General features: G+C 42.1%; 2 protein-coding genes across 2 annotated transcripts; one reads left to right on the plus strand and one right to left on the minus strand.

The window, feature by feature from the left end:
* Nucleotides 1–1,104: 1,104 nt before the first annotated feature.
* ints13 (integrator complex subunit 13) lies at nucleotides 1,105–8,914 on the minus strand. The gene is made up of 17 exons (XM_084573617.1): nucleotides 8,775–8,914; nucleotides 7,668–7,918; nucleotides 7,484–7,558; nucleotides 7,146–7,348; nucleotides 6,671–6,751; nucleotides 6,446–6,536; nucleotides 6,217–6,345; nucleotides 3,968–4,052; nucleotides 3,697–3,789; nucleotides 3,443–3,532; nucleotides 3,070–3,248; nucleotides 2,824–2,988; nucleotides 2,542–2,696; nucleotides 2,207–2,434; nucleotides 1,967–2,097; nucleotides 1,514–1,649; nucleotides 1,105–1,369 (listed from the first exon to the last, which is right to left on the minus strand). The coding sequence occupies exons 1-17, from the start codon at nucleotides 8,776–8,778 to the stop codon at nucleotides 1,333–1,335; spliced, it is 2,133 nt and encodes a 710-aa protein (XP_084429743.1). The 5' UTR covers nucleotides 8,779–8,914; the 3' UTR covers nucleotides 1,105–1,332.
* A 719-nt stretch (nucleotides 8,915–9,633) lies between these two features.
* Nucleotides 9,634–24,027, plus strand: ano6 (anoctamin 6). The gene is made up of 20 exons (XM_084573128.1): nucleotides 9,634–9,904; nucleotides 13,824–13,894; nucleotides 14,332–14,460; nucleotides 16,589–16,654; nucleotides 16,729–17,016; nucleotides 17,117–17,230; nucleotides 17,329–17,444; nucleotides 17,626–17,760; nucleotides 17,861–17,963; nucleotides 18,320–18,380; nucleotides 18,580–18,725; nucleotides 18,866–18,943; nucleotides 19,222–19,447; nucleotides 19,539–19,708; nucleotides 19,793–19,890; nucleotides 19,971–20,101; nucleotides 20,323–20,528; nucleotides 21,428–21,624; nucleotides 21,831–21,936; nucleotides 22,082–24,027. The coding sequence occupies exons 1-20, from the start codon at nucleotides 9,802–9,804 to the stop codon at nucleotides 22,304–22,306; spliced, it is 2,769 nt and encodes a 922-aa protein (XP_084429254.1). The 5' UTR covers nucleotides 9,634–9,801; the 3' UTR covers nucleotides 22,307–24,027.
* The last annotated feature ends 14 nt before the right edge of the window (nucleotides 24,028–24,041 follow it).

A 24,041-nucleotide genomic window follows, 5' to 3' on the forward strand; every position in this document is an offset into this window, starting at 1 on the left:
GTCTGGGTACCTGGTTGGCTCTTGACAATTTGGAGCTTCACGGTGTTCCTCTGGAGGTGGACCTGCAGTTTGCTCCTCAGGATCTCCTCCTGGTGGCTCGGGACAGGCACGGTTTGACCGCCCGGTTGCCTCTAACCCTAGATCTGACCCGCAGCCCCGTCGCTCCCTGCCACGTTTTCACCCTGACAGCTCAGCGCAGCCTCCACTCTATGCTACGCCACCGCCGCAGGGTGGAGTTACTGCTGAGTAAACTAGCCAGCTTCTTCAACAGCTCCAGCAGCCACCATCTTACTGTTGTTTCCATGACTCCTGGCTCCACTGTGGTGTCTTGGTACAACTACAGCCTGTGTGAAGCTTCTCAAATCAGGACAACACTCTGCCACACTGATCAAATACGGAGAATGTGGTTGGCAATGAGCTCTACGGATGGATCAGTCAACCCTGCATTCAGAGAAGCAATGCTTCCAGAGTTTCCTATCTCAAGAGTTGGATCTGTGAAATTCAGTTCTGACTGCTTTCCCAGCACTTCTACAGTTGCTAGTTCAACCCCTGCTGTCCACTCTACCTTGAACCCAGGTTTAGGCACCAATACTTCCCTCAGTCCCACCTCTGACAACTGTGTCTCTGCATCTCCGGCTCTAAACGCCACCTCAAAACAGGTGGACCCCCATCAAAGGATGGCTGACACGCTGATAGCTCTCCTTATAGTCTGTCTTCTTATCCTTATCGTCCTCCTCGTCTCGGCAGTCCTCTACTTCTGGGGTGGTCACAGGAGGTCGAGAACAGTTGCCATTTGGCCTGCGAGCAGTATTGTCACGGTTCAAAGTGGAGACTTATCGGCCATAAGACCAAGGAGGCCTCCACTGCTCCACCCTGAGCTACCTCCACCTCCACTGAGCCCGTGGTTCGACCTTTCACCTGAGGACAAACTCCCGTCTGATTGCGAGCAAGAAAGGAAAACTCTTGACAAGATACTACAGCCTCGTACTCCGCAGTATGACTTTTTAAATAAATAACTAGCTAAATAACTAGCTTCATTTTCCATTTCAAGTGTGGACAGCTTTCCTCTGGAGCAAGTCTTCAGACAAAATTCCACATTCAGGATCATTTGTGCTAAAGCCAACAGCAATGGTCTCTACTGGCAGCTTTATTGTGTTACACAATATGTGAACAGCATATCTACAAAAACACGGGTAAAAAAAAAACATTAGAAATTCCTTGTTAGAGTTCACTGTCTATTTCGTCTGATGTCCACATTTTCAGGAGTCTGAAAAACACTGCGGTCCATAATCTCATCCTTGGAAAAGGTGAACCAGTAGATCTGTGGAGACATCATCTGGAGGCCTTCCCGTTTTCATGAACATCCATCCTGTGAAGGGGGAGAACGGTATTAGTCATGACCCTGTCACAGTGCAAAGACAATGCAAGCATGCAGGTCTAAGCCCTAGGGTACTGTCACTCAACACGATGATTGCGACACCCTAAAAGCGATGACTGATTTTCCGTAACACACCCATTGTCATCTTTGAGGTGCTGGTACAACTCGAACTTGTTGTTCACGGAGCTCGCTCTTCCAACAAACTCTTGGTGCTTCCTGGAGTTGGCTGCGGTGATTCGGTTGGTCCACATGGTGAGGAGTGAGACAGGGCCTGCAAGGAAAGACAAAGTATGAATGAACGCAGTTTGTTTCTAAAAAGTTAATCTGATTTACTAAAGTATTAAATATGTTCTCAAGACAGTGAAACGTGTTATTGTTAAATACTGCTAGAATACAGCTAAATAAATAAATGATCTTTTTTTATATGACAACTTTTCAGTAAAAATGCTTAAAAAGAAAATCTTTCATGCACAAAATTGAGACCAGTACAGACAATATTTCAAAGTAAGGAAAACAAATCGGCGAGTGAGCACGAAGCTTGCTCTACTATCTACATCTGAACCGACGTAAGATTTCGACTGCTCGTACCTTTCGCTCTCTCTGGAGGCTGAACCTCCTCCGTGGAGAGACGAGGCTTCTTGTTGAGTGGCTCTGGCGAGTCGGGGGAATCCTTGATCACCTCCGACTCCTGCTCCTCTTTATCCAGCAAACCCTTTAGTCTTTGGGAAAGTGCAGCAGCAAGGAAACGTGTTTTCGTCAGTACATTTTGGCGGAAAACCAATAATTATCCAGCTGTAAGCAGACCACAGGTATACAGACTCTACTGACCTTTCAGAGTCTTGCCAGCTTTTGTCCTCAATTTCCTTGTTGCCATTCTTCTCCATCCTGTCTTCCCTCTCCTCTCTCTTCCTCCCCCTCTTCTTCCTGTCCTCCTCCTCTGGTTTGCTGCGGCAGGCGATAATGCAGTCCAGAACTCGCTGGTGTCTTTCTGTGGCTCCGATGTGAGTCTTCACTAATGTTTCCAGCTCGTTCCACATTGTCCGGTACTGTTCGTCCCTGCAGATAACAACAACTTCCGTTTAATTGTGTGGCAGATTTTTCCTTTATGCTTATAAGCGCAGGATAGAGGATGTTTCTAAATGCACTCAAATGTAAATAAATACCTCTTGGGGCCTTTGCCTCTGGACCCCACTGTGGAAATGGGAAGTGGGTCATTCTTCCTCTCCATTTCAACGAGGTTGTAGACGGTCTTCTGGCAGGTCAGAACATCCTCATCAGTCAGAGTCTCTTTCACTATTAAGTTAGCCAAAGGAACCACCTAGTGGAGGAAAACAGGAACACACACTTATGCAAAAATGTGTCAAAGGGGAAGGATGTGTGCAGACAGGAATATCTAGGAACAACATCTAGGAACAACAAGATAGAGATCTAATAAGGCTGCTCACTGCCTGCATGTTGAAGATGGTGGTCTGGGAGATGATCATCGGCCAGTATCGGGTGTGACGTTCCAGCTGAGCCTTGGCCCTCTCAACTGGTAGCTTCCCAGAGGGATCGTGGGAAGACTCTGCCACCGGAGTCAGCCGGTTCTCCCTCATAAACTCACCAAAATCCTGACGGAAAAACAAACAAAGTTCAACTGAGGATATTTGTGCTTCGTGTTTCGACGCAGCGCGGGGTCGAGCTGAACGTACAGTAATTCGGTAGTCTGTCACTCTGCCGCCGCAGCCTTCGCTGATGGACGGCGGGTCCTCTAAGGTGGAGCGGTTGCTGTTGAGCACGTGCAGGAAGATCTCGCCTCCGTGGCTGCTGAGCATGTGGCTGATGACCTTGGATCCCGACTTCCTCGGCTGCTCCAGCAGCACCGATCGACCTGTGGTCAATCAAATAAGAGGGGAGATGAGTTAGCAACTGCAACAATTAGCGTGAAGATCAAGAGCAGGAAAAAAGTTAAGGAGCATTGGCCAACTCCTTCCTTCAGGTAAATCTTAGGATTTCAGGAAGAGCACAGCTTTAATGATCAGACTAAATTAGAAAAACAAATATAGATGTAAAAAAGTAGATTACCATTAAGGAGAAAGTTTGTCAAACACGACGAGGGCCGACTGTTAACGTCTGTGGGGGAGATGCGATAGGCTCCTGTGCAGTAATGCAGCTCTGAGGAGAGGGGGGGACAAATACATCACGTTAATTCCTGCAGATTATATAAATAACTTTCCTTTACTGCTGTGTACAAATGTTTTTTTTCCCTAACAGGGTAACACTGTTTGCTGCCTCTGATAGGTCTTAGTAAAGATGTAGAAATTGGAAACTGTGCCCACCTATGCTGTTTGTTCGTGGCGTGCACCATTTCAGCGTAACCGTCTCTTTGAGGCCATTTTCTCGAGTGCTGGTGCCCGCCATGTGCAAGTCTCCTGCACAACACAAACACCACACATATATAGTTAATTTTCCTTCATAAAAAAATTAGATATTAAGCAAACAATAAATCATCAGAGGTGTGAAAGAAACTGGAGATCAGCTTCCCAGCAACGACGTTTCATTTGAGTTCGTCGTGTTGTGCGGCTCTTAGTTAATTGTATTTTTACCCACCGCTTTTAAAGAACTCCAGGTGAGCGTCTCTGTGATGCAGGAGCTCGACGTCGTAATTGGCCGATGTGTTGGCGTGCTGCTCTTCCTGTCCGCCCCCCCCACAGAGACAATAACACACACGGGTCAGCGTCATGTCGGCTCTTAAAATGTGCAAACTAGCACTAACACACGGGCACAAACACACGTCAACACTGCTGATTTCATGTTCCAAAGGGTAAATGATCATGGAAAAAGTAAAAGGAAAACAGTGACTTGCTCACAATGTTTTCTCCTCTTTAAATCAGAGTTTAAATCTGATTAACAAAATACATAGCTCTGACTAGAACCTACAGTTGTTTGACAATGTTAAAACAGCTTTAGTCTATATATTTAAGCCTGACAAACTTTAAGGGATTTAAGGGATGGTCGAAAATAGTTACTGAGACGGCACAATGGACCACACTGAGACACTAAATGGAAGGCGTCGTCATGGAAAGAAAAGGAATCAAATGGGGACAGAGACGAGGGGGGAAGTTTGGACAACCTTTCAGGTATACACACCTAACAGACACTGACAGTGGCTACGTTTACATGGACACTAGTCTTCCACTAATAAGAACAAAATCCCTCATGTAACCACCTCAATCAGAACATGGGGGGGGGGGGGTGTAAACCTTTAATAATCCGCTCAGTAAGAAGATATTAGCACCTAATAGCCTTGTAAGTGCTCGATACAATCGTTTTTTTTCTCTGGGTGGCATAAATACATTTTTTCTGTGCATGTTTGCCTCATATGTTCCAGTTTGTGGAAGAGACACAGACAGAGACAAGAGTGGTAGCAAAACACAGCGGAAAATGTTGGTCCATCTTGTTCTCTCGCTGACGAATTAAATCAGTTTAGTCAATAAAAAGCTAAGTTCTTCTTCTTTGGTTACATTTCTAGGCGATTCAATGGTCCAGAGCGGGCAAAAACTTATATTTCGTTTGATGTTTCGGGACATGCCTCTTATCCATAGACTGTATATAAAAGATTGTCGCCATGACAGCGCCTCAAAATAGAAGCAAGTAGAGCTCCCCCCGGTGGCTGGCTGCAGTATAGGTCATAAGCTCCGCCTCCTCCATGTTAGTGGATGGCAAGAATAAAACAGGAAAGTACACGTTAAATAATATATATATATATTTTTTTTAAGGATGGTTTCTGTCAATTTAGGTAGTTAATATAATGCTGATGCATGTTCAAGTGTCAATTGTTCTGATAGGTTTTGTTTTAGTTAGTCATTTGATGCTATAGAAACAGGATGCGGCATTATGACGACAGACAGTTGCCATGACAACTGCTCCATGAAGCAGTTCCTAGAGTAGGAAAAAGTAAATAAATAAGTACAGTGTACAATGCAATATTTCTTGGACCGTACTGCGCAGACTCGAGCTCCAAACTCGAGAAGGAAGTAGAGCCGCGTCGTCCATATTTATATACAGTCTATGATTTTATCAGCTCATTTTAATTAGTGTCCATGTAAACACTCTAATCAGAATGATTTCAGTCAGAAATATTGTCCATGCAAACATAGCCACCGTTTAATACTCAGAAGAGGCAACGTTGGTCACAGATGTTTTGACAACATCTAAAACATTTAAATGCAAGATTCATATTATGCCCTTTTTTTTTAGTGTAAATATAGTCTCATTATGCTGTTATCATATCATATTAGGTTAAGCATTTTTAATCTTTTACATCAATCTCTGCAATCCAGACCAGAGTTGCCTGTCCTTCACTTGAGCCTCATCCGCAAATCTGTAGAGCAGCTGTCACATCAAAATAACACTGTAAGACTGTGGGGCTCAAAATATACACACTACATGGTGTGAACTCTGCCCCCTTCCTCAGTTTGATGTGTGTGTGATCAGAGTACTAACCTGTTCGCAAACATTTAATGTGGGCTAGCAAAACAGAAAATACAGCATGAAACCAGCAGCAGGTTCACAGTCATATCAACATGCAGGTGAGATCAACGAAAGAGTGAGAGTTTAATGGGTTATTACAGAGGAGGGAAGGCTCACACTGAACAATTAAGCAAGCAAAAAGAAAAAGAGTGAAGGAGGAAATGAGAAAAACAACAAAAGTAAGCAATCGATCAAATAAGAAAAAACATATATAGCGCGCCAACATATTTTATACTCATAGCAGGAAAAAACACTTTTATGTAAGTTAACATTTTGGTGAGGGATGCGCAAGACCAGACACAAGGCAGGAAAGAGAGGCTTTTTACCTTCATGGGGATGTTTGTTATGGTGGTAGAGGCCAAGTCAAAGTGCTGCTGGACCAAAATGTTGAGCTTGGTGGCCAAGTGTCTCCCAGCTCGAACGCTGTGAACCTCACTGGTGAGCAGAGGGGAAATCTGAAACAAGAAGAAGCGGATAGATGTAAATTCGGCTTTAAATGTCACGCGTTCACTTTCTTTTAAGGCAGATTTTTATATCACTGAGATTCTCGCCCACCTCTTTCTTGGGTCGGTCGGACACCAGCGTGTCCTCGCCCTGTGGGTAGATGTGAACTAGGACCAGCTCACACTGCTGGATGGCCATCAGCCTAAAACCCCACGAAAAAACGTGTTATTTATTGTCTTTTCATGAGTCATACTTGCTGGATAAAACACTATGACATGCTACATATACACGCGTATCGTTCATGTCACTTTTCCTTGCATGCCATCTTCTACTGACCTGTCTGAGCCTGCTGCCAGCTTGTTTTGTTCTAAAATGGTTTCCTGGATGCAGTCTTCCAGCATGCGTACATGAGTATCACTGTATGAAAAAAAAGATGAAGGCATAAACACAGCGGTAATGACAATACACGGAAACATTTGTCAAATGTGAGCATTTCCCCTTAAGGCAATTATGCACTAAATGATCACGCATAATTAAAAAATAATCAAATAATCATCCCATTAACTCCAGATGCTGAACTGGAATATTTACCACTCGGGCAGTGATAAGGATGAAATGACTGTCTTAAATTAGCTTAACCAACATTGTACGAGTTTTCAGTAGCAATATGATACATTGGTGAGATGTTAAAGAGGTACTGATTAAATTCCACTGTAATTTTTAAGCGTGTTTATGTGATGGGAAGTGTTTCTAATATTGTTGATCCTCTATACAAACACAGTTGATTTTCTGGCATGTTTTTGATAGTGACCTTTTAGCATTGGTCAGGCAGATAATACGGCCTCTGTTGGCAACTCTCTCGGCTGTGTCCATCAGCGCAGTGCGCCGCTCGTGCTGCAGCTCCGTGATCTTGCATAGTGACTCCACGGCGGCGACGAGCCCGTGCAAGATGCTGCAGCACTCCGGGTCCTCTCGCGGATTTGGCGGGCCGACGGCTGCCAGAGCTGACATGAGCTGCAACGGGGGAGAGAGAAATGATTTAATCATATTACTGCTCTGTTGCTGCTGTTGACTGGAAATGCAGCACGATGCAGCTGTTCATAGACAATCAGCTAATGCAGTTTTTACTTTTAATGGGCAGTGGATTACCTCATGAGTGCTCTGATCTTCCCGTCTCCAGCTATTCAATATGTGGAACTCTGAATCACTCACAATGTAATTAATCTGTAAAATAAAGAGGTGGTGGAACATTAACAACATACCTGGTGCATAGTGACAAAACTGATTAAACCTTTCCAACCATGTCTTCATAAAAACAAAACAATAAGCTAACCAGTTTGTCCTTTGGATAAACATCGTAGAGGATCCGGCAGTACTCCATGGAGCACTCCACAGCACAGGTCCACAGGGACTTGGACACAGGGGCCAAGGGAATAACCCCTTGAGCTCGGCTCTTTGTCAGCACGTCACACTCCACCTGCTGACGACTGGACTCTGCCATGTAGGGACAGTGGTCCACCACGAAGACCGTCTTGTGCGCCACTGAGAACATATTCATCTTTCTAAACTGCACTGTGCACTGATCTGTAAGAATAAGAGAAACGCAGTGATGTTTAGCAGCGGGGAAAGACCTTTGTTTTCTGTTTGTGTCGCAAATGTAAACTGAAATAGGATATTCCCAACGTGTCAGGGATGTAGCAGTGTTATCATTCAGGATTTAATCACAAACTCGCAGCATTTCTATTAGGGAAGATAGTCTGTCAGGATATGGGTCAACATAATTTTTTGTTATAAATAGACTGAAGTTAGTTAGATCCACTCCTTAAAGGGAATATATGATTCATTTTATTTTTGTTTACATGACTGATTTCTTTATAGGATCATTTAGACCCATGGCAAGACCAAACTGTGATCTACTTAACAAAGATCTGTAAATATCACAGCATTTTATATAGATCACAGTTAGTAAAGTTCATTGTTACTAGAAAGCTGTATGACAGCTGTCACATTCACGTTCGGTCTGTATCCATTTCTGACTTACTACTACAGGAAAAACCGGTACGCCAACATGGGTGTTATCATTTAAAGTGTTTCCTGATGGTTCACACACACACACAAACTTTAAGGTTTGCCTGTTGATCAGTGAACTCACCTGCCGAAAAACTAGTTTTCCGGTCAGAAAATAACCCGAACCGTCTGAAAATCGGAGGCTTGTACTCCTTTGTGTCAACTTTTAGCAGATAAAGTAGTTATTCGGCTGCCAAGCGATGAGCCTTATCAGTCTCAGGACATGTTAATCACCACAAACTCAGATTCGTTAGCAAGCTAACATCACAAGACCTATTAGAGTAACAAGCCACCGCATTAGCCTGCTAGCTAACACTAGCCTAAATCATTTATTCGCTGATTCACGTTTATGAAAGGCGATGTAGACATTTACCCATTCTGGCATTGATGTGATACTAATTTAAACGTCTTCTTATTAGGCCACTTGCAGACGATTGCTGTCCTACTATTTTACACACTAGTAATGGTAAGCAGAAACAATACACTTCCAGGCGCTGCAAGCTAGCAGATTGTTATTGGCGGAAATGTACCCAGCGCTGTTCCGCCGCCGTTTTCCTTCCCCCTAATACAAGCGCAGCTTTGATTAATCGTTCCTAACCCGCCAGTGTACATCTTTCCGTAAATCATAAAATGGGGCGGAGAAAACAAATAAATAAATAAATAAAAATCCTATTCAATGAGCAACAAGTTAAAAATATATATATGCCATCCTACAAATGTCTACACATAATAATAAAAAGTTTGTCGGGCGACATAAACCGTTAAACTAGTCTTTTCTTCTCGTCTTCATCTCTGTTGCTATTGAAGACGAAGAAGTTGTCTGAAAAAATGTGTTAAAATGACGGGTTTAAATGTTGTATTCGTTTCAGTTTCAACATTTTAAGTCTTCCTGGAGTCCGCAGACATATTTGAAGCTGAAGCCTGTTGCGTGGTTACAGGTTAAAAAAGAAAGAGTTTATGAATTAAACCTAGAAGTTGGCCGTTGAGACGGTTGAATGCTAAACTAGCAAAACAATGGCCGCGTTTTCCCCTCACGTACCCCACCTGTGTTTTTACACACAAAGTAATATTTTAGCAGCGAACTTGGGGCGAAATCAACTTTTAATATTGTTCATGCTTCAATGGGCGACATGTCAAACGCGTAATGAACAACGGTAACGCCCTCCTGCATCTCCGCTCGCCGCCCCCGACCCCACCCGTTTCTTTTTCCCTTCTCATGTCACGACTTGATCAAACTTTATCAGGCCGAAACTATGTTGAGAAGTGACGCCGGTATGCGCTGAGGCTGCGCCGTGAATCCACTGTGACATGCTGTAGGGGTTGTTGTTGGTAAATCGCGTATAAAGTTTTCTGGCTCTCGGTTATGTGACTTTGAATCCCACCACCAGCCTCACCCCCCGATGAGGACCATGAGCGACAACGACATCCTAGAGATGGACTCCCTGTCTGAGACAGATGAGCTGGCGGGTGATGGGAACTTGGACCTGATAGACGAGGAAGTAGGTAAGAGAGACACAGTTTGCCTTTCGCAAGAGATTTGTTGTCTTTTTGTGGGATCTGGGGCATCGTCTGGGCTTTTATCCCCAGCCGCCCCTGTCCATCTCATGGTTAAAATTGCACAAATTTGTTCACTCATCCATCACTATTTTGTGTGGTTTAGTCTCAGTTAACCACTTTTCTCCTCATTGTGGTTATTATTATTTACAAAGAAGACACTTGGGATTATGCAAATTCTATTTAAGTAAGAAATCTGCTTGAAATGAATGCTCACTTAACACTTGACTTGCCAAAATCTTAGCCACATGGAGGTTATGCTAATAAGCATTTGTTTATTAATATATCTTGAGAAGCTGTTGGTTTAACTGTGTTTTCATTTTGGGTGGCTGCGGTTTATGGTACTGTTGCGTTGTATTGTGTTGTACCGACACATGCTTCTGTTTCAGTCAGTGGGTAAGGCTCAATAATAAAAACAGCACCACAGACTACATCCTTTAAAATGATTATGCAGTTGAGTGACCACATTTCCTGCACCGTTTCAACACAAGTTGGGCACTATCACAGTCACGAAAGGTGGATTTAGTCCAGAACTGTAAGACTGGAATGCATTTGTCCTCTCTAGTGTGCCTAACGAACCGTCAAGAGAGTGTATTTCTGCCGATATGAAACACGAGCCCCCTTTGTCTTGTGGCCTTAAACGGTCAAAGCGATGACTGTACAGTGGGAGACTGTTTTAACATTCACACCGTGCAGCTGTGCACCCGTGGGAGCGAGGTGCTCGCATTTGGGAAGAAGCCCAGTCTCACACCAGGCATCTGTAAAAGAGAAGAACCTGTACTACGAGTATTAGCTCGTCGTCAGTTAAAGTAACCTTTTTATTTCATATATACGTCAGATGTGGTTCCACAGACAGGCTTTGTGGAAGCAACCGCCTTTTTTGACCGCGGTTGTTTGGACTGTTTACATTCCTGAAACTGAAACATTGTCTGGATGCCTTGACTTGTCTTGGAAGCCGATATAGATGAATATAGATATTGTTGGAAGTCTACACTTACTGTACGTTATATTGCTGTCTCTCAATCTGTGAGCTCCTATGTGTTTTTCACAACAACGCACTGTCTGCTGTTACATCCTCTTTAAAAATTCACCCACTTGGAGACAAATGGTCCTTTGCGGTTCACACTGATCGCTCTCGGTAACATAGAATAGGCCCTATCAACATGGAAACAACATGGAAATAAAGTGGATAACAAAGTGCACGTCAAAGTGCAGCTTTCATAATGAATTATTAATGCCTTTCGTCGACCTTGTGGGTGCTCAGCAGACTGGACAAAATAGTACTTTTATTGTTACACCAAATGTGCACGGTGAACACGTGGTGATTAAGGAAGACTCCCGCATGTTTCATATCTGTACCCAGATGGTGCAGTAAACCTGATGCTTGTCAACTCAAACGAGAAACAGTCTCTGTGTCCTAACATGGTTACTTTACTTAATTATCTTTCATCTTATTTCACATGCAAAATGCTCAGTTGCTGGCGCTTGCCGTTTACACAGAAAAGACATTAGAGCTTATTTTGTTTGTGTGTGAGAGAGCAAGAGAGAGAGAGAGAGAGAGAGAGAGACAACCAGATGATATATATAATTCCCCTGTGTTTGACAGAGAACAGCATTTCCTGTCAGATGTGGCATAGACACAGAGCTGTGGCTGTGTCTGCATTATTCTGCTCACGCTGGCACGGACTGCGAATGTAAGAGAGGAAGTTAAATCTCCGCTGGTGTGTTCTGACGTGAGGGCAGAATAATATGAACATGCTTTTCTCAAGAAACATAATTACTCACTTGCGGACTCTAGGAAACATAACAGTGATTATTTCGAGTGATAAATGTGTTGGAGGCTGTGAGAGTCTTCGTACTTAATATGCCTGTGAAGCATGAAAGTGTATTAAGTGGAAGATGCGCCACAGACAACCACAGGAAGTGATTCTCCCCTGTGCCCACTATAACTTTAGTTTCCTCTTTCTTGCAGTATCCTGTTAGAGTGGGCGCAGTGTTGAACAATTTGTCATCTTTGTCCCTAAGTGTCCAGTACTTAATACTTTAACTTAGATTATTTTATTCTACATATGCTTATTTACACCCAATTTCCTTGTCAGACTGTTTAGTGATTCCAAACATAGCTTCCCAGCTGTTACTATGGCTAGAGTTTTGAAAACAACATCTGCCTTCACTTAGCTTTCTCATCGTGTTCTAGTTTATGTGGAAACAACGGACCGGACTTTCCATACTAATGTTTTGTCATCTGTTTTTTTTTTTTTTAAAGACATTTATAACACAGTCGTGAAGCATGTATAGAGTATGAGTAGAGCATGAGGAGAAACGCCTCAGCAGACAGTGACATGTTTCTTTTCTTTTTGTCCATGTAACTTTGTGGTGAGTGGGTAATAGTCTGCAAGCAGTGGAAAAAAAAAAAAAAAAAAGAAAAAGCAGCAACAGAGTATGACGTTTAAGGAAATGAATAACGGGCACGTGTTGCATCGTTGATCACCAGTAAGGCTGAGCATGAATTTTGTCCTGGTCATTTTGTAGGTGAGAGTGATGTTAAGTTGAAGGCGTATGATGGGAAAAACAAAGCAGACCATTAATATTTAAGTCACTGCCTCAATAGGAAATAAAGGTTAAAGCAGGTATAGGTGACTATAAGGGACATTTTCATTTCCTCTAATAATCTGTAATCCAATTTTAGACGAATTTAGCGAAATATAAGAATCATTACACGTTAAGTTTGACTTTCTGTTTTTGAGAATAGCTCATAAAACATGAAACAAGATCAGACCATAACAGAGGTGCCGTGTAGACTGCAGCTGAGAAAACACGGCATTTTGTTCCTGATAAAACAACTCCAAACTCCTGGACATCAGGCCGTATCTGTTAAACAAATCCAGGCATTTTTTCCTTCGCTGAAGTTCGATAACATCAGTGTCACTGATTTATTGTTGTAAGGATGTTATTCAGTCTCTAACTCAGAGTTTCGGTTTAGTAAAAACTTGATTTCTTATTCTGTAGTTTTCCAGATGATGCTGCGGTTTTGTGATGAGGAAAAGGAGAGGTGTTGTATTTCAAAGTTATTCCAAGTCACTGTTAGGCCTTACAGCTTTTGCAGCTAATACTCACTAAATGTGATCATGTTTTCTCATAGATTGTATAAATATGGACAATGTGCCACCACTTCCTTACACTGGTAAAACTGACGCTATTTTCTGGGAGATACGGGCGGCGTTATCTTGCGACTTTGGAGCCAGAGTCTGCGCAGTACGGTCCGAAAGTGGAGCCAAGTGGAGCCGCAGTATCGATGACCCGACCACACTTCTGCCGGACTCACTCGCTCTGCGTTTACTTAATACTACACTCTGCTCTACCTCCACCAGTTACATGGAAAAAAGTGTCAATTTTTTTTAACATCCATCAAGATTATATTAACTACCTAAAATTACAGAAACGATCCCTGAAAAATAATTATTTGATGTATATGTCAGTGTTTTAGCTCGGCCCTAGTCCCATCCACTAACATAGAGGAGGTGGAGCTTATGACCTATACTGCAGCCAGCCACCAGGGGGAGCTCTACTTGCTTTGGCTTCACTGTAGAGGAGCAGTTCCGCCGTCCATCTTTATACAGTCTATGTGTTTTCTCAGGTGAACCTTTAAGAATATAACCCATTTTATATCTTAATGCACAGCTAAGCTAATCACAAAAATAAAAAACAACAGGGCTCTTGTAAGATAGCAAAAAAAATTTCCATGCGTTCTGCCAGATACTGATATCACTCGGCATCGCATTGGCCAGACTCTTGAAAATGTCCATATCGTTTATGGTCATTTTCCCGTTCCTATTCTTATTTATGTGTCTGCTCTTTTTTCCTACAGTTTACCCCCAGGAGTTTCTACCGACCTATCAGTCCATTAAAGAGGGAGCAATACTATCCAAAGCACAACAGGTGAGTCAGCTCTGTCTGGTCGTGCCAACGAGCAGCATAGCAGCAAACTTTGTCGGTGTGTCTGAGTTGCAGATTGACAAAATAATCCACATTTCTTATGCCACTACACAAAAACACACTGTGATATCAAAGTACTAACATGCTGTGTGCTGGCATGGGCTTTATGAATGCTTAGTGGGTGTCACAAGTCTGATTGTGCGGAGGGAGGAGGGCAGATAGACGAAGGGCGGGTGTCTTAATGTTTACTGACTCTTCTCAACTCTCCTGCATTGCCCACATCACAGATCAAGTAGGCTTATCAAGCAGTATTTAGCAGCATCTCGTCGCTACTCAACATGTTCAATACGTATGAAATCATGGAGGAAGAGGAGTGCGAGTTTCAAACCGCAGAGTTTCAGTCCGCAGAGTTGCCTGATGTGAATTGTTTCTGCCCTCAGGCAGAGTTTAATGGAAACCCCGACTCCTTGTTCTTCAATGACGGCGTGCGGAGGATTGACTTCATCCTGGTGTACGAGGATGAGGACAAGAAGGAGTTTGAGAAGAGGCACACGTTTCAAAGGCGCAAAGTAGGTTTCTCACTCGTTAATCTCTCTGTACATTAAATCTGCAGGTAATGTAATGACTCCTTATACATATAATAGATGATAGAAGAGTGACATAGTGTGTGGGCGATATTAAAACTGCCACATCAGCATCCTAGTAAATGTTAGACTCATAGTTTTTAAATAGATCTTGTTGCAAATCACGTGCCTTTATGGAAGACGATTGTTTTTCATGAATGGAAACTATGCTGTTAGTGTTTTTTTTTTTTTTTCTTCTGCTGAAAGCACAAGTTTAATGTCACGCACAAGTTGATTGATGACATGACCTTCAAACAAAAGAAAATGCATTATGAAACAATAAAGCATTTAATGATAAAGCTATTCATAAGCACTTGTAGGGAAAGATATGGTCAAACATGATAAGGTTTATTACTCACTACGAATCCTTATTTGGAAAAGGAGTTTTTGTTTGCACCACATTCACATTGTTAACTTGTGGCTGTGTATCAGAAAGCGTATTGAATTAAATGTTGCTTTAACCTTTAATAGTTTGGGAAATGGAACGGTGCATTTTAATTATGAGACGTTCAGTGTAGCTGCGCTGGCTGCGTTCCCTGAGGGAAGATGAGCAAATGAAGAGCATCGTTCCTTCACTTAGAGCACCAGAACTGTGCCAAACAAACTCAAGTCAGATCAGTGGGACTTGATCTGAGGACACAGACGTCATACTCAGACGTGTTTGTTGCCACTGATGTCTTACACAAGAGGTTTGCAGTACGGTTTGTGCAACCTGTTCGGGAAAAACGTAGATCCAGTGTTGCAATTATAACACTCAAGTGGTTTTGAAATAGACACCGTGCTCTGTGATGGCTACGTTGAAACTTACTGATGTACATGTAGTTACTATATGCCTATATGCAGGTAATGGGGGTTATGACGCTGATCCGCCGGACAGATTCACCAGGACTGAACTATTCCTCATTCATAATCATCCCTAATCGGATTAAATCCAGCAAAGGGTGATCTGTGCAGCAGCCTCTACCAGGCACTCCCATTACTTTGTTTTTTCCACATCAGTCAGACGTTGCACAACCTCTTCCTGCTCCGATTCCAGCCGCTGGAAATATGTGATTCAGCTCTGTTGGTGTTGGCTAAACTGTTGGCTCAAATGACTGAAACTTGTGCTTTTGACAAATACATTTTTTTTTGTCTCTCTAATAGTTCACGCTCTTATGGTGTTTCCTGTCAGTCACGGAAACATCCACCTAAAATACAAGGTTGGCTAAACAAACAGCGGAGCTATTTTGCTTTTGCTTTGTCAACATTGCCTCAAGGGTGTTGATTACAAAGGGACGGTGAAAATGTGGGCGTGGATACATGAAAAAATTGTTTGCCTTGACAGACCATATTGTCCTTAGTGATAAGGATTCCAAGTTATAAAGATTTTAATTAAGATTCTTTTGTTTCTAATGGGTGTTCCTTAATGTTTCTTTTTAGTTCATTGTGCAACTATTTTACTGCATTCCTACTATTGTGTAGGTTTCCCTTGTGCCTCCAAAACAGAACATGGGCCTTCTGAGGGTGTCCTGTGGTGTCTGGTAACAGGATGTTGTTAGTGGGGTCCTATGGGTTGAGGGGAGGGGCCTCTGTGGATCATCCCACAGATACTTGATCAGTTTGGGATCTAGTGAATTTGGAGGCCAGGTCAACACCTTGAGTTGTTCCGAAACCGTTTTTGTGTGTGTGCCTGTGTCAGGCTGCATCCTGCTGGGGATGGCTATTGTCATCAAGGAGTGTCATTGCTGTGGGGTGGGGGTGCCTGGTCTGGTGTAGGTGGGTGCTCCAGAAGTTTCCCAGCAGAACATTGGATTGGCACAAAATGGTCAATGTTATTTACTTCTCCTGTCATAGTGTTATGCCTGATCGGTGTATTTGCTGTGTAAATAATATTATGGGAGTGGAGGTATCCAAACAAAGTGTCAGTATGCAAGTGCTCATGTTCTTTGTGTACAAACATGGTGGAACTACACATTGGACTTTGTTGTATCTTCCTTGAACTCTTTCAGGAGAGTATTCATACCTGTGATTTGACACATCAGCACATCAATATGGATCAGAAAGTTTAAACTATACCTATATCCTATATCTCCAGAGACGACGAGAGTACTTTGAGGCCAGCCTGATGAAGATGGGCATGGAGTTGGAGGCCACTCCGTCTGTAAGTGGAAGTTCTTGGAAGTTGTTTCTCCTCCTGTGTCTCGTGATTGAAGTAAACCCTCTTGTGTGCTGCAGGTAATAGACGAGAAGCTCATATTTGTGAAAGTTCACATGCCGTGGGATGTGCTGTGCACCTACGCCGAGGTCCTGCACATCAAGCTTCCCATCCAGCCCAACGACCTGTCCTCCCGCCCCTCCCCGTGGCGCTTCTTCTCCTGCATCACCAAGCACTTCTATCCCAGCGAAGACCTCATCAAAACTGAGACCGAGTACTTCACTGCCCCCTTTGAGAAAAACAGAGTGGACAACTTTTATGTGAAGAGCAAAGATACGTTCTTCACTCCAGCCATGAGGAGCAGGATGGTAAGTTTTCCTCGTTCTGTTGGAGTTACTGGTTGACTTCGATAGATTAACACAATTTACATAAACCTTAGTTACATAAAGACATTTTTCTTCTCACCAGGCGTTTTACATCCTGAGCCGAGCCCCTTATGATATAAGAGGTAACACAAAGAAGTTTGGCATCACCAAACTGCTGGATGGTGGAGTGTACAAGGCCGCCTATCCCCTCCATGACGTAAGCGACACTGTTTTCTACTTTGATTAACTGCTTACTGTTTTGTTTTGGCGACACTGGTGTATATATATTCATGACTTCTCTGCTGGCTACTTCAGGGCAGGTTCAATGTCAGGTCCAAAGAAGAGGGCTGCTCCAATGAGCGATTTCTGCTCTACACAGAATGGGCTCATCCAAAAAGCTTCTACAAGATGCAACCACTTGACCTCATAAGGTGGAGTCATCATAAATATGAAATAACTTTAAAAATTCTGAATGATTTAATACAGATCAAAGCTCTATACAGTAATTGTTTGACTGTTGTCTTTGCACAGTGAGTTTCAACTCCCTGTGACTTCAGTAAACACTACGGCCACTGTAGCGATCATTAGACGTGACTTTATTTCTTTTTACAGGAAGTACTATGGAGAAAAGATCGGCATTTACTTTGCTTGGTTGGGTTTCTACACAAAAATGCTCGCTCTGGCTGCATTTGTGGGCGTCGGCTGTTTCATTTACGGATATAAGACTCGAGAAACCAGCACCTGGAGGTATTACAAAATGAATTAAATATTAATTCTCCTCGTTGCTTATAACTTTGCTTCCTTTATTGCATTCAGTCGCTAATATTCTCCCTTCTGTGTCCTGCAGCAAAGAGGTATGTGACCCTAGGGTCGGAGGAAATATTGTAATGTGTCCACAGTGTGACTACTGCCAGTACTGGGTATTAAACAGCACCTGTGACACTGCAAAGGTGAGTTTTATTTTATTTTAGCAACAAATTTACACGTCTCTTTACATTGTTTTTTATGTCAGGGGATTTTTTTATTATAATTTTTACCTTCACGTCAGCAAATATATGAAGGCGAATGTAATTTAGGATCAAAACCTGTATAAATATAGTATGTTTTAGAGGCAAACATCCTATTATAACGTCAGATGAGAGCTGGGTTTTTACAAAGATCTGTGTAGGGCGTGATGCAGGATTTATGAACAGTGACTGATACTGTTCAAATGTTTGCAGAGCTTTAAGTGTTTTACTCTGACACAGGAGCAGTTATATCTTCTATTTACACGTTATCTCCATGTTCATTCTTTTCTATTTTTTAGGATCTTAACATCTTTGATAACTTTGCAACCTTGGTATTTGCGGTTTTCATGTCAGTCTGGGGTAAGTTTGATCAAGTTTCACCTGTTTTTAAAACATTCCCACAGACCATATGCAGGCATGTTGGCATCTTTGATTGTGCTAAAGGCAAAACAAAACATTTTAGTCACTGTCTGTCAGTTTATGTAGGAATACACTGTGACTTCCTTCCGTCTTGTAATTGCCCGGCTTGTTTTTTCCTGTTCCTGGTGATTTCCTTCAGTGACATTATTCCTGGAGTTCTGGAAGCGCTACCAGGCGGAGTTGGAGTACCAGTGGGACACCGTGGAGTTTCTGGAGCAGGAAGAGCAACCTCGCCCAGAATATGAGGCCAAATGTGTCCATGAAAGAAAAAACCCTGTCACGGGGGTAAATCACGCACACTTTCTTGAGCTAGTGTTGTGTCTTGTGGGGACAAAACATCACAAGAAAGATTAAAGATGAGGTCCAAATAATAGTTATGTTGTCGTGTTTCATGTTGTGTTTTTTTCTTTTTTTGTGCGATTTAGATTAAAGAAAAAGTGCCATACACAGAATGTGGACGATGCGTTCGACTGTCAATAGGGATAGGGACGGTCATATTCTGGGTAATATACTTTTTCTTATAAGTCTGCAGTTCCCTAATAATTGCTGTTGCTTTAAAAGGATATATAAATTTAAATCAAAACCAACAAATAGTGTGTTCTTTTCCTTTCCTTATGTGTTCAATTGTTGTTTGACTCCCAGTTTAGATTTTTCTTCGTGTTGTTCTCTTGCCCTTTGTCTTGTCCATTTAAATAAAGACAAAATGTCCCTTAAAAAAACTAAAAACACATTAGTAATACATCTTGCTGTGTAGAGTTTTCAATTTAATTTTGGCCTTCAGATTATGCTGACCCTGGCGTCCATTGTGGCCATCACCGTGTACCGCCTGGTTGTTTTCTTCATCTTCTCAACTAAACTCAGAAGAAATCTCGATAATCTGGAGGCGATAAAGGAGTATGTGACACCTCAGATGGCCACGTCAGTCACAGCCTCACTGATCAGTTTTGTTGTGATCATGATCCTCAATGTTCTCTACGAGCGGTTTGCCGTCTGGATCACAGACTTTGGTGAGTTTAACCTGTGGCCGTGTAGCTGTACCTCTGCCCTTTAGTGAGTCGGACATGGTTTAATTACCAATCCTTTCATGTGTGATAACAGAGCTCCCACGGACCAAGACGGAGTACGAGAACAGCTTGACTATGAAGATGTTCCTGTTTCAGTTTGTCAACTATTACTCCTGTTGCTTCTACATCGCTTTTGCGAAGGGGAAAGCAGTTGGCTATCCTGGAAGGCCTGTTTATTTCTTGGATAGATACCGGAATGAAGAGGTACTGTTAGTCCATCTAGCTGTTGCATGTCCAACTTTATAACTTATGATTCTTGACCCTTGATCTGTGTCTGTGCTTCTGCAGTGTGATCCTGGTGGTTGTCTTATTGAGTTGACAACTCAGCTCGCTATCGTCATGGGTGGAAAAGCCATCTGGAACAACATCCAAGAGGTCTTGCTACCGTAAGCAGTCTGGGTCTCTTTACCTCTTTCCCTCGCTACCATTGCTGTTGCTTTATCTGATCTCTTCTGTCCCTCCACAGGTGGTTGAAGAATCTGATATTTCGCCACTTCACCTGTGCAGCCTCAGAGAAGGTGACTCCTCGCTGGGAGCAGGACTACCAGCTTCAGCCCGTTTCCAAACTAGGACTCTTCTATGAATATCTTGAGATGGGTAAGATGGAAAATATGTCATTAGTCTGCTGTGCAGAAGTTCAAACTGAACATAATTATCCTTTAAGTTGAAACTTCTAAAAGTCCAAAATATATTGTACTTACAGAGACAGTTCAAGTTTAATGGCACAATACAAATTTATTAAACTATTTAGGAGTAACGTAACATGAAGTTACACTCAGAACAGTGTGTTCATTGTTTCTCTGTCTCATTCTTGACAGTTATCCAGTTTGGCTTCGTGACTCTGTTTGTGGCCTCCTTCCCTCTGGCACCGGCTCTGGCTCTGCTAAACAACCTGTTTGAGATCCGGGTGGACGCTTGGAAATTTACGACTCAATTTCGCCGGATTGTGCCGGAAAAGGCTCAAGACATAGGGGCCTGGCAGCCCATTCTTCAAGGCATCGCCATCTTGGCTGTGGTCACAAACGTAAGTTGATGTTTACATGTGCCTAAAAAAGGATTATTCACCCCTTAGGATGTTTTCCCCTTTTATTGCTTTTATAAATGGAATTGTGGTCAATGTCATTTGGCTATTTGACAAGAATTTACAAACAAAAGAAATATATTCACCCCATTCAGTCAAATTGTGGCCCTTGAGCCAAAAAGTTTGCCCATCCCTGGTCTAGGGGGTCCTGTCACTGGTTATTCAGTATTCCTGGCCACAATTACACCTTAAAGACCACTCCATGCAATTCAGAGAAAAATATATTGAAAAGTATAAAGTCAGTCTACGTCACTGAACCCTGGAGGTCTGTTAATCTAGCAGAAATGGAAGGAAAATGTGTAAATCTGCCTTGAGCAGGCCGTCCTCACAAACTGAGTGACCGTGCAAGAAGGAGGCTAGTGAGGGAGGCCACCGAAACACCTATGACAAGTTAAAAACTTCAGCAGCTGAGATGGGCGAGCCTTTGCACACTGTTTTACGGGTTCTTCACCAGTCAAAACTTTATAGGAGAGGAGAAAAATCTTGTCGAGAGGTCAACTGGAAGAAGGCTCTTTGGTTTTAGACCACAAACACATGAATGCATGAAGGTAATGACAAAGGTAATGGGTACAATGTGTGCAGTAAAATGTAGGGAAACCGTGGAGGAAAATTTAAAATCTAGACCTAAAGGATACGGCGATAAAAAAACATAATTGCATTATTTTGTAGAAATTGGTTTTCACTTTGATAGTGAAGTCAAAAAAGCCAAAAAAGCCAAACTGTATTGACCATGATTCCAATAATAAAACATCCAAGGGGCTGAATACACTTTTGTAAATTTGTAAATCATAATGTTCAACTTTCTTTTACTACACTTACTTTATTTCCCGGTGTCTCAACAGGCCATGATCATTGCTTTTACATCAGACATGATTCCACGTTTGGTCTATTACTGGTCCTTCTCGGTGTACCCATATGTAGACAACATTGATCACACAATGGTGGGCTACATCAACAGCTCCCTGTCTATATTCAACACCAGCGATTTCTCCCAGAATATGATGAGGGATAACTTATCTGCCAACATCACCATCTGCAGGTACAAAGGCCGTTCTGTGTGCTGTATTTGCATGACAGTTTAAATTGAATTATGTTTTTCTTTTTCTGCTTTCAAAACTATTGCTTCCACTTACATTCATGCAAACAAACATATTCTTTAAATTAAATTAAATAATATACATGAATAAAACCTGCAAGCATGTGTATGATGCTGAATTTGCTGAAGAAAAACCTTTCTCTTTTAAGGTATCGTGATTTTCGGCATCCTCCGGGACACCACAGACAGTACGAGTACAACGCCCACTACTGGCATGTGATGGCTGCCAAAATGGCTTTTATAATAGTAGTGGAGGTGGGTGTAATACACACACACACACACACACACACACACACACACACACAACAAATAAACGGGAAATCTCCCCGACACTAAAATATGTCGTCTTTAATCACTAAAACACACAACCGTCTTCTTTTTCTCTTCCCTCTCCTTGCAGCACATCGTTTACTTCACCAAGTTCCTCCTGTCCTACATGATCCCGGACGTCCCGTACGCTGTGAAAGAACAAATCAAACGGGAGAAATACTTGACCCAGGTTATCCTCCACGAGACCAACCTGAATCTGGTGACGAAACGTTTGAAACCACTCGGGGATGAAATTAAAAGCTACGTGGACGCAGAGCACACAAAGGAGGAGCTGGAACTAGATTTTTCACAGTAGATGAAAACGTACGGAAGAAGATATCATACTTTTTTCGGTGTGATAAAATATTCCTTCCTTATACTATATACCTATTTAGAAAGGCATCTACATCTGTTTAATGCTGATGAATACACCTGTAAACCTGTGAGATTTGTAAATACCTGATTGGTTCATATTCATATTTTTCTATTATTTGTTATTTGCAGATGTTTTAAACTATGTATGGATGGAGCTAAAATGTTACATAGGTCAGGGAAGGTGCATAGTTGTGTGTTTTCAATTGTTACATGATGGGAATCTGTGAAACCGGCCTTCAAGATTCACCAGAGTTCCTGTGAGTTTGTTGCAGACACGAGTCAGGCCTATGCCGCAGACGAACCACTGACAGCTCAAGTGACATTTCTAATAATGAGCCATCTTGAAAGATCGCCACTACAGCGTTTGAAAGAAGAAAGGAGAAACCACTGTGTTCTCGTCCTGGACTCATTCACGGTGTCAGACAGGAAAAAAACCACAGAGCATCTGCTGTCTGCCAGGGTGAGACAGGACTGTCTCATCAACAACATACAGTAATGAATGTAATGTTTTATAGATGAAAGAGCAGTGCATCTTTTTTTTGCACCGATTTATCAATGCATATATGAAAGTGTAATTCAGTTTGAGACTATGTAGATTCAGCTTTTAACAATTCTAAACAACTTAACACATAAAAAACGTGATATTTCAGCATAGAAGCTCAAACACTGACATTAAGAGTCAATAAGCTTGTTGCAGGTAGATTACTTCTACACCCATCTTTGGATGTAGCAGGAATATCAAACCAGTGCCTCGGATTGAGAACATGGTCCACTATTTTCTTCGACTACCTTCAACCGTGTAACATACTGACTGAAGATTTGCTCAGTTGTCTCAGAGATGGATCAGTTGACCTGTAAGGTCGGTAGCTGTTGTTATTACCCTACATCCATTGCACTTGTTGGACTTGTAAACTCAAAAGGAAAGTTGGTTAAAGCACCAGAAAAGCCTGTTAAGTCTAACTTAAATCTAATTTTTTTTAACCTTAAGTGTCTTTTTGTTTTTTTGATTGCTTTCTATTTTTTGCCTGGCTATATCAGCCCACAGTGCCGGCAGCAGCACCTCACTCCGTCCATTTACGTACGTGTAAATGTACTGCTGGCTTCCCCTGAAATATCAGTATTGATAGACACACATTTGCACCACTTCTCTGTAAAGGACCTCAGATTATCTGTCTTGAAGTGTTAAAATACCAGTAGTAACCTTTTACTACATCTACTTTCCTGTGAGATTTAGGGTTTGTTAAACAGAGAGGCGATTCACCTTTAGTTTGTGACAGCACAGGTTTAATGAATACAAGTTTGCTTTTGACATAATAATAATGCTACCACTGTGTATTTGCAGTTTGGCCTTTGTTTCCATGTAAACATAATGATTCAGCTGTGTGATATAGCAGTTTGTTTAAAATGTGTTACCCTCTCTGTACTATACTGCTTTTTACTTGTATGGTTGAAGTCCTGTGCCATGGCCATAGTACTGCATGTTATTTTCAGATATTGTAGACCATACAGCAATTTAACCTTCTCCTGTCACTGATAAAACATTTACTGTATTATGACTTCACTTTGTCCTAAACAATGGTACTATAACCGTAACGTATGTAAACGGTATCATGTCTTTTTATGTTATATTGTCATTTGTTTTATAAAAATATGTCCCATATGCGCCTTTTCAGCAA

This window comes from Chelon labrosus, assembly GCF_963514085.1.
Source record: "Chelon labrosus genome assembly, chromosome: 23".
NCBI lineage: Eukaryota > Metazoa > Chordata > Actinopteri > Mugiliformes > Mugilidae > Chelon > Chelon labrosus.